The sequence below is a fragment of the Nyctereutes procyonoides genome, unplaced genomic scaffold (assembly GCF_905146905.1).
Source record: "Nyctereutes procyonoides isolate TBG_1078 unplaced genomic scaffold, NYPRO_anot_genome, whole genome shotgun sequence".
Taxonomy (NCBI): Eukaryota; Metazoa; Chordata; class Mammalia; order Carnivora; family Canidae; genus Nyctereutes; species Nyctereutes procyonoides.
The window spans coordinates 15,764,611-15,774,697 of record NW_026575155.1 but is presented as its reverse complement, the minus strand read 5'-3'; the positions used below and the strand labels follow the sequence as shown (position 1 = coordinate 15,774,697).

Below are 10,087 nucleotides of genomic sequence, written 5' to 3'. Positions count from 1 at the left end.
GTTACGAGGTGAATCACTGATGGACGCCAGACATCGGGTCATCCGTGGGCGGCCGACCGTGGATCGCCATGGAGACATCAAAACAGAAACACAGGCCTGAGCGCGTGAACGCGGGGCGCCCCGGGAGAGCCAGAGGTGGGCAAGCCCTGCCTCGAAGGGCCCCCAGGAGAGAGGTCGGAACGTAAACCCCAGAACTGCAAACGTGACCTTATTTGGAGAAAGTCCTTACAGACAGAACCAAGGTAGGTATCAAGATGACGTCATCCCGGATCATCCAGGAGCGTGGTGTCGCTAGGAGAAGAGACAGGGAGACACACGCGGGGAGGCAGGCCGTGACCCTGGTGGCCGGGACTGCGGTGACACGGGCACGGCCAGGAGTTGCCGGCAGCACGGGTGGTGGGGGCGCTGCTGGAGGAAGCAGGAGGGTCTCCCGCTGGAGTCTTCAGGGGAGCACACCTGCCCACACCTGTCTCTGACTTCCGGCCTCCAAATACCCTCCTGTTGTTCAGAGCTGTGCAGTGTGTGGTCCTCCCCTATGGTAGCTCAGCCACCCAGCCACCCAGCCACCCGGCCACCCACCTACCCAGCCACCCAGCCACCCACCTACCCAGTCACCCAGCACCACCTACCACCTACCCAGCCACCCAGACACCCAGCCACCCACCTACCCAGCCACCCACCTACCCAGCCACCCAACCACCCACCTACCCAGCCACCCAGCCACCTACCTACCCACCTACCCAGCCACCCAGCCACCAACCTACCCAGCCACCCAGCCACCCACCTACCCACCTACCCAGCCACCCAGCCACCAACCTACCCAGCCACCCACCTACCCAGCCACTCAGCCACCCACCTATGTAGCACCAGCCCCACCTACCAGCCACCTACCTATGCAGTCACCCAGCCACCCACCTACCAGTCACCCAGCCACCCACCTATCCACCTACCCAGCCACCCAACCACCCACCTATGCAGCCACCAGTCACCCAGCCACCCACCTACCCAGTCACCCAGCCACCCACCTACCCAGTCACCCAGCCACCCACCTATCCACCTACCCAGCCACCCAACCACCCACCTATGCAGCCACCCAGTCACCCAGCCACCCACCTACCCAGTCACCCAGCCACCCACCTACCCAGTCACCCAGCAACCCAGTCACCCAGCCACCCACCTACCCAGTCACCCAGCCACCCACCTACCCAGTCACCCAGCAACCCAGCCACCCACCTACCCAACCACTCAGCCACCCCAACCACGGCGGCAGGTCCCAGGACACAGGTTCTGTCCCCACCACGGCCGTGGGACGGGCAGGTAAGAGAGCGAGGACAGGACTCAGGAGACAGCTGGGATTCCCATCCCAGCCCCCACCCCCACCCCAAGAGGCCACACGTCCTCACATGGCTCCAGAGGCAGAGGAGCAGCAGCCCCTGTACGTCCCCACAAGTCAGCCGGGCGCCCACACCTGGCACAGACCAGCAGAGAACCCCAAAGCTCGCCTATCCCAGCACCAGAAAGAAATCGGCCTCTAGGGACGGGGGGGGGGGGGGGCACTCCCTGTCCTCAGCATCAGAAGGTCACTGGGGCCCACGTGCGGTCTCCATATTCTCACAGACACGTAGGGGTGACCTGTCACCCACCTGGGTCCTCCAGGTCTGACTGGCCTCCCCCTGCTGGTGCCCCGTGCACCCCAGCAGCTAGGGATCAGCAAGGCCACCCTTCGAGGTTTACGGGGCTCTGGAGAGGCCTGCGCTGGCTTTGGAAAGCTGCGCTTCGGAGCCAGATTATATATTTTTTTATTGATTTCTCGCTCCCGGTGGGGGTAAAGGCACAGCGCTCCCTCCCGGGCTCCGGGTGGCTGACAGCTCCACGGAAGAACGAGCCGCCCCTGCTCCTCACGGCCCCTCCTTCCTGGTGCCCTTGGGGTGCCCTTGAGCGCTGCCCAGCCTCTCTCTTGCCCATCTCCAGCACCCGAAGGCAATCGGGTGCTCCCAGCAGCACAAAGGCTGTCGGGTCCCCCGAGAAGCTCCTTGATAGGAAAAGGTCTGCTGACCTGCACACGCACGGGGGGAGGCTTTTCCTCAAGGCGGAGGCACGGGCGGGAAGTGTCTTTGTGCGATTGTGTCTTTCAAGTCCAAGTACAAATCAGACGCAGAGGGACGCCGAGGAGATGAGAGGCGGGAAACAAAGCCTGGAGGTTGCCGGCGGCTGCTGCCGGCGGGTCTGTGTGCACGTGAACACGTGTGCGTGTGTGTGCGCGTGCTGCTTGGGTGTGTGGATGTTGTGCACCTGTGCGCCTGTACGTGTGGGGATGTGCCTTGCGTGCACACGTGCATGCGTGTGTGGTGCATTGAGCACGTGTGTGTCTGTGTGTGCCCTGTTGTGTGTGAGCGTGCACGTGTGTTTTGTGTGTGCACATGGGACTGTGTGTGCGTGCATCTCTCCTATTGGGTTCTGTTCTCATGAGAGCAGCCTCCATGTGGGTGCAGGGCTCGCCCACCTCCCCCCCCGCCAACCACCCCAAGCCCTTGGAGGAGATCCTGCAGCAAGGCCTCCAGCCCGGTCGCCCCGCAGCTGGGGAGCTGGCCCTGCTGGGGGCCACGTGGGAGCCGCAGTCTTCAGCTAGGCCACCCCCCAACGCATCCTCCCCCCCCCTCCGCCGCGCCGCCCATGCCCCACTCCCACCCCGAAGGCCACGGGGGCGTGGATGGCCGGCACCTGTGCTGCAGAGACGAGGCCGCCTGCCCTTAGGAAGCAGGTCCCGACCTCACCCCTTAGCTCCCAGGCTCTGGTGTGCCCTCTGCCCTTTCAGCTGTGTTCCCTGAGTGCATGCACCACCCCTGCCTGCGGCATCTGGCTGGCGACATCTGGGGCCCCGTGACCCACTCCCCTGGGTCAGGTTCTGGGCTGCCGGCCAGGGCCGTGTCCCCTCCTGAAAGGCGTCCTAGGAGTGGCCACAGGAGCTGGCAGGGGGGATGGGGGGCTGATACGCTGCGTCATTCTGCAGGGGAGGAGACCCCGCCAGGACCTCAGGGGACCCACGGCCCGGGGCTGACCCCTCCGCCCCCTGCCCCCCCACCCCCGCCCACCAGGGGCTGCTCCTTCTTCAAATGATTTCACGAACAAGCCAATGAAACAAAGACCACTGGCCCCCTGTGCGGCCTCTCGTGCCCCCCTTGCTGGACATCGGTGCCTGGGGTCAGGGTGGGGCTCCTGCCGCTCCGAGCCGCTCCGAGCCGCCCAGCCCGGCCTGCTGGCGCCGGGCCTCTGCGGAGGTGTGCGGCGGCGGCTGCTTCCCGGGGCTGGAAGCCTGAAGGTGACCTCTGGGCCCAGCCCGGTCTGGGGGCCCGCAAGGCCTCTGCTGCCACCTGGCGATGCACCTCGGAATTACAGGCGGCCTGGGCGGGGTGGCAGCGGGTGGGGAGGGGCTACAGGGATCCTGGGGCTCAGCACCCTGAGCGACCACCCTGCCGAGGACCGAGGACCGTGGCCTAATCCTCGGAGGGGCTGGGAAGTCCGTCCCCGGTCACACAGCAAGCCGCCCCACAGAGCGGGACCCCCCTGGCTTCCCCAGCGCCTCCCAGTTTCCCCGCGCAGTGGGTAGCACGGCGGACAGGGTCCTGCCCTGAGGTCAGGAGGATCGGGGTGCAAGCCGGCAGCCCTCACTGTCAGCCAGCGGGGACTCTGAGCAGGGCCCCGCCGACCACCGTCTCCCTAGGGCCCAGGCCCGGCCTGCCCGAAGCCTGACCGGAAGGAGGCCACGCTGATGCAACCCGGGGCTGCCCTCTGTGCTCTGGGAGGGGGCTGCCAGCCCACAGAGGCTCCCTGACCGGTGGGGGTGGACAAGGGGCCACAGCGGCCGTGAAACCGCTCGAGACGGCCCACGCAGGAGGCTGCTCCGGAGCAGGCCCTGGAGGAGAGGTCTCGGGACACCTGCTGACGCAGCGAGCATCAGATGGGAGGGGGGCGGGGGGCGTCTGTGAACGGCCTCCGGCGAGTCTGTTCTACCTCAGATCCCAGGGCCAGCTGAGGAAGCAGCAGCGTCAGGGCCCCCCCAAGCGGCGCCGAGGCAGGATGGAAAGCCGAGAAGGGGGGCCACAGTGCCCATCTCGGGAGCCACGCAAGAGGAGCCCCGGTGGGGAGGTGTGCTCCCCGAGAGCCTGCTGCCAGAGGGCCCAGGGTGGGAAGTTCTCCGACACGTCCTCTTAGCTCCCCGGCCTGGACTGGGCCCCAGAGCCGCCTGCCCGGCCCCGAGGAGCATGAGCCTCCGCCCCAGAGGGCACGGTCCAAGGCCGCGGTCGTCCGCGCAGGTGGTCGCAACAAGTCCCACAGGCTGGGCAGCCCGGACAACACTCAGTCCTGGAGGCTGGACGTCCACTGGGGTCCAGGCGTGGGCAGGACTGGTTGCTCCCGAGCCTCTCTCTGGGGCGTGGGGATGGCCGTCTTCTCCCCGTGTCCTCCCGTGCTCGTCCCTCTGTGCACGTGTGTCCTCATCTCTCCAGGGACACCGGTCATTGGGGATCAGCGCCCACACTAGCGACCTCGTTAAAGTCCTGATCTCCAAATACAGTCGCGCTCGGAGGTGACGGGGGGGCTGGGCTTCAACATGGGGCCCTGGGGGGGGAGCACGGCTGAGCCCGTTACGAGGCCTGCAGTGAACACAGGGTCACCGGCACCTGACAGGTCACAGGCCCCCCAATCCACCAGGCAGGCAACCTCACGCCACCTGGGGCAAAAGCGCAGGCGCCTTCTGAGCACGGCCAGTCTCGGGCAGGACCGGGAGGTGGAGGGAGCCTCGGAGGCTCTGATTTTCCCAAATGCCCAGCCCCAGCCCCCAAGGGGAGTGGCCATCCTTGCCACCCAGCACGGAGCAAATGTGGATTAGGGGACAGGACAGCAGGGGGGGCTTCTTGTAGGAAGGAGCCGGGCGGGTGGGGGTGGGACAGTCTGGGAGCCTCCCGCCGGCCTGAGACTTCCTGAGATGGAGGCAAGCCCAGAGCGATAAGTACCCAGTGTGTGCACACGTGTGTGCGTGTGTGCGAGTATGCACACCTGTGTGCAGCCTCCCGTGCCGCCTGCCACCTAACGTGGCGGCACAATGTTTCACCGCCTGTGAACACGGACCACGTCCCAGGAAATTCTCCCGAGTGTCCACCCTTCTTGGAGGAGTACGGGTGCCCCCCCCAGAACCATCGCACGGGGCCCCAGCAGGGTCCCCAGCATCCCCGACCTCTGCTGCCCCGGAGACGTCCCCCGACGCAGCCTCACCATCGCCTCGCCGTCCACCCCTAGAGATGCATCTGGGGGCCCACCAGCCCCCAGGGGACCCTCCGCATGGTCACTGTGCAGCTGTGGTGCCGCTGGGGGAGCCTCTGCCCCGGGAGGCGGTGGGCCTCCAGACCCGGTCGCCTTCCCCACTGGCAGGAGGCTGGACAGACGCGGAGAAGGCCGTCCGCCCGGGCTGGGGCAGGCCGCCGGGACACCAGCCCCAGTCACCAGAAGCCCCCTGAGGGCACCTGCATCTGTTCCAGGGAGGGGGGCCCCTGAGCACCGCGCCTCCCGCTCGGCGAGGGGGAGGTAGACGTTCTGACCACGCTTGACTGCCTGTCCTCGTGCCTTAGGAAGCAACGGGGCCAGGGTCCCTGCCCTGCAACCCCAGGGGAGCCAGGACAGAAGCCCCCCAGAGGAGGCGGGGCCCCCTGCACCCTGACTCCCACGGGCAGCAGAAGGGAGCCCCGAGTCTCTCCCATCTTCTCCATCCTCCCGTCCTCCGCCAAGGCCCGTGTTCTCCACCCAAACCTCCGTCCTACGCAGCACGGGGTCCTTCCCACCCCTCAGCGCTGCCCCCGCACCCCCAGTCCAGGTCCCCGGCTCTCCACACCTCCCCAAAGGAGACAGCACGACCACCAGTCAGCAAGTTGCTTGTGTCACCTGCTCTTTATTGACTGCCACAGGCTGCATTGTCAAGGGTGCCCGGGTGCCCCGGGGGCGGTACTACGGAGAGGAGGGGTGGAGGGAAGGTGGTCTGGGAGGAGCAGGCTGCCAAGAGCCCGGGCACACAGGCGCCTCTGCCAGACGGACCTCGGGGCACCCAGGAAACGTGGGTGGGACCCGCGGCCGGGTCCCGATGCGGGCGCCCACCACAAGGGTCAAGGTGCACCCAGAGGTCACCCAGAGGCCGCATCCTCCGGGAGCCCGGGGCTGTGGTCTCAAGCTGCCGGGACGGCGAGGGCCCTCACCAGCTGGCTGGCGTGGGGACCTGGGTCCCCCCGAGGCCGCAGGACCTCAGGCCGAGGCCCCAAGCCCTCCAGGCTGCCCTCTCAAACCCTCGTTCCCTCGGAGAGGAGGAGAAAGAAATGGAAACAGGGAAGGCCAAGGGAGACGCACACCCCACGTTCTAGGGTTCCCCCCAGATCGGTGGGCCGTGGGGGCAGCAGCGGGTGGCAGCCGAGGCCGGGGCCGAGCTTAGGACGAGGGCGCAGAGCTGGGCTTCTCCTCCCGCGACACGGGGATGGCTCTCTCGCTGTGGCCGGCGTCCACGCCAGACGGGACCTTGGGGCCAGAGAAGGTCAGCATGCCGTCCGCGGACAGGGAGCAGGAGAGCGCAGACTGGTCCACGTTGGAAGGCAGGCGGTAGCGGCGGTGGAACTCGCGGGAGATGTAGCCGTGGTCGTCCTGGGGGGGCATGGGGAGGGCTGCAGTCGGGGACGCCAGCCTCACGTGCGCAAGGCCCTCGGGGCCTCCCAGGGTCCCACCCGGCAGTGGGGGGAGGCACAGTGCCACGGGGAGGGCTCTGGCTGAGTGACCGCCCGGCCTCCGGGCCTCCCCCCCGCAGCGGATCCAGGCCAGCCTGGGGCCATTCGGTGCCGTGGGGTTGGCCCCTCAGACTCCCTTCAGTCCACAGTCACCCGAATGGTTGTTTCCCAGCTTTGCACTTGGGTCAGGCTTGGCCTCCACCCGTGACCACCCCCCCAGGCTCGGGGCGTCTGCTGTCCACCGAGCAGGGTCAGAAAGCCATGTCTGTGCAGAACTCTCCCTTCAGCTGGCGGCCCTGGGCCCAGGCCCCCGGGCCGGACCTCTTCCTCCACGCTGATGCGGTATTGGGGGTCACCCCACCGTACGGGGCCCAGGATGGGAGGGGCAGGAGCCGCGGAGGCCGGGGCTCACACACACACACACACACACACACACGGCTTCTCCAACTGTTACGGGAAAACCCAGTCTCCGACTGCCGGTGAGAGGCCACCCCACCTTGCGCCAGCTGTGGGCCAGCCAGGCCACCGGCACCCCGCCCCCGAGCCTGCCTCTGCCACCTGCCAGATCAGGATAATGGGGCCCCTGTGGGGTGAACGCGTGAACACACGCGGTGTTGGGGGCACCGCTGACGGCCAGCGCCCTGCTGTCACGGCTCACCCGCCCAAGGTAGGACCCTGTGAAAATCTGAGTTGGCTCAGAGCTGGCCGCGTCGGTGCCTGGCGTTTCCCGGCACCCTCCCTCCCAGAACCGCCCCCTCCTCACTCGAGAGGTTTGGAGGGAGCCCGGGACAGCGGGCAGGACCCGAGGGGGGCTCCCCGCAGGCCCCGCACTGCAGGGGCTGAGCTGTGACCTCCTGTCCCGGGGAGGCCGCTGGCTTGGGTCCTCCGGGAAGGGCGGGCAGGCGAGGGCAGAGGCCGTCCGCCCCTCCTGGGGTTCCGGGGCCCCGAGAAGACAGGTGCACGGCAGCGTCTCCCCGTCGGGCTCACCTGCCTCTCGTTGTGCTTGCCGTGGATCTCCACAAAGTCCTCCAGCACTTTCACGGTGAGGTCCTCCGGGGAGAAGTGCTTCACATCCAGGAAGATGACGAACTTGTCCCGGTCAGATCGGACCTGAAACCCGGACGCTCGTCATGTGGGCCTCCCGGGGAGGGGCGGGGGGCCGAGGAGTTGGGGGTGGCGAGCCCCTGGGTCCCCGCTATCAGGGAAGAAACGCCTTCCACGCGCTCAGGGGACAGAGTCCCAGGGACCTGACGGGGGACCACGCGGTCGCTAGCCCCAAGGCGGTGGTGCGTCCCCTGACTGCCCGGCTGCTGATGAACTGAGGCTGGCTATGGTTAGCGGGGTGACTGGCTACAGTCAGGACGGGGCTCCGGGGCGGCTGGCTGGCTGCTTGGACCTAGCACTTCGGGGAAGGTCGCGGCTCCTGGCCTGCCTAGCGTCTCCATGAGCAGCCCCCGTGGACGTGATGTGCCCGGCGGCCTGCAGAGCTGCCCACCGTGCCCACAGGCCGCCCCTCCCCACCGCCCTCGCTGCGCTCGCTGGGAACGCTCAGCTGGGCTCCTTCCGTTTCTGGAGTTGACCGGCACTGCCCCCGAGCCCGGCTGGCCTCTGCTTTTAGGCCGCGGCAGGGGGGGGACGACCTAGCGGCTCCAGACCTTGGACCCCAGGGGCTGCCCTAGGGCTGAAGGCCGGAAGGCCAGCGGTCTCGTCGCTTCCCCTCGGGCCCGGCCCCGCACACCGGGATGGGCCTGCAAAGAGCCCACTCTGCAGCTCCACTGGCTGCTCACGGGGAACCCCCCCTGGGGCCGGGGTGTGGCACAGCTTGCCCGCCCAGGCTTCCCGGCGGGAGGAAGAGTGTGGAGAGCTGGGGACCCAAAACCGACATCTGCCCTCAAACCTGCCTCGGTGGGGCTGCCCTTGGGGTTCCCAACAGTGCAGTTGGTGCATCACAAACCACATGCGGGTCGTGAGCTCATTGGAGGAAAAGACGGTGGTCGGGCTCGGGGTCCCCCTCCAGACGGTCAAGCTGGGCCCAGGCAGGGCGCGGCGGGAAAGCAGCTCCCTACCCCGCGCCACCTGGAGGACCTGCGTCCCCTCCTCCGCCCCCGGCCGGTCTTACCTCGGAGACGCCGGAATCCAGCACAGTACGGAAGAGGGACTGGCGGTAGTAGGGGCTGATGGTGGAGGACAGGAAGGGGAGCAGGTCATACTCGAAGAGGCCCTCGCCGAAGAACTGGTCAAACAGCCGGCTGGGGTAGAAGGGGCCCAGCGCACGTTTGAACCAGGGGTGCTGGATGGCGATGTCCATGTTGGGCGTCGGCGATGCAGGGACCCGGGGCTGGCGGGGAGTCGGGCAGGGGCCTCTGGGCAGTGCACTGGGGAGCTGTGGGGTGAGGCCTCCCTATATACGCCGCGACACAATGGAAGCATTAGGGGGATTTGTCCAGAAAGCGTGAGCTCAGGAGGAAGGCTGCCCGGTCAGCAGAAATGCGGCCTGCGCTGGGCGCCCGCCGCTCCCAACCCCGGGGCCCTGGGGCGCTGACCGGCACGGGGCCCTGGACCCCAGGGGGACGCCGTCCCCAAGGAGCTTCTCCCCGGGGCTCTGCCCCTGCCCTCTCCTGGGGGCCGGGGAAGGCAGCTCCCACCTGCTTCCGTGGCCGTGAGTGGGCACTTGTCCCCACGCCCCAGATGAGATGCTGGGCTCAGAGGCTACACATGGGATCCCCAAATCCCACAGCTCCTGGGGGGCAGTTCATCAGTTTTCTTTCTTTTTTTTTTTAAAGATTTATTTATTTATTCCTGAGACACAGAGAGAGGCAGAGACAGAGGCAGAAGGAGAAGCAGGCTCCATGCAGGGGACCCCGATACTAGATCCCAGGACCCTGAGGTCACGCCTTGAGCTGAAGGCAGACCCTCGACCGCCGAGCCACCCAGGCGCCCCCTTATTGGTCTTTATGCCTCTGCTTCCCAGCGCGGCCTCTAGCCGGTGTCCGCGGCAAGCTGGTGGAGCTAAGTGCCTCCTCAAAGCACTTGGGCCTCTTTAGGCATTTCCCTCCCACCCCTGGGCCCGGCCGGTCACGGAGGAGCACTGGGGTAGGGCCGTACCCCACACATAAGGTGGAGTCGGTGTTAGCAGTGGGAACTCAGAGCACCCCGCACACACGGCCTGTACCAAAGCCTTCCTCCCCGAGCCTCTCAGCGCCTGCTAGGTGCGTACCGCCAGCTGGTGGAAAGGGCTCCGACAAATCTAAAGGGCCAACCTCTGCTCTGCAAGTTTATGATTTGGAGGAGCCATTACCCACCCCCAGGCATCAGGCAACAAGGCAGTT

The 10,087-nt window shown here is 67.1% G+C and overlaps 1 protein-coding gene across 1 annotated transcript; it reads right to left on the bottom strand.

Moving 5' to 3' along the window:
- Nucleotides 1-6,468: 6,468 nt before the first annotated feature.
- Nucleotides 6,469-9,066, bottom strand: CRYAA (crystallin alpha A). The gene is made up of 3 exons (XM_055313634.1): nt 8,878-9,066; nt 7,746-7,868; nt 6,469-6,678 (listed from the first exon to the last, which is right to left on the bottom strand). The coding sequence occupies exons 1-3, from the start codon at nt 9,064-9,066 to the stop codon at nt 6,469-6,471; spliced, it is 522 nt and encodes a 173-aa protein (XP_055169609.1).
- Nucleotides 9,067-10,087: the final 1,021 nt, after the last annotated feature.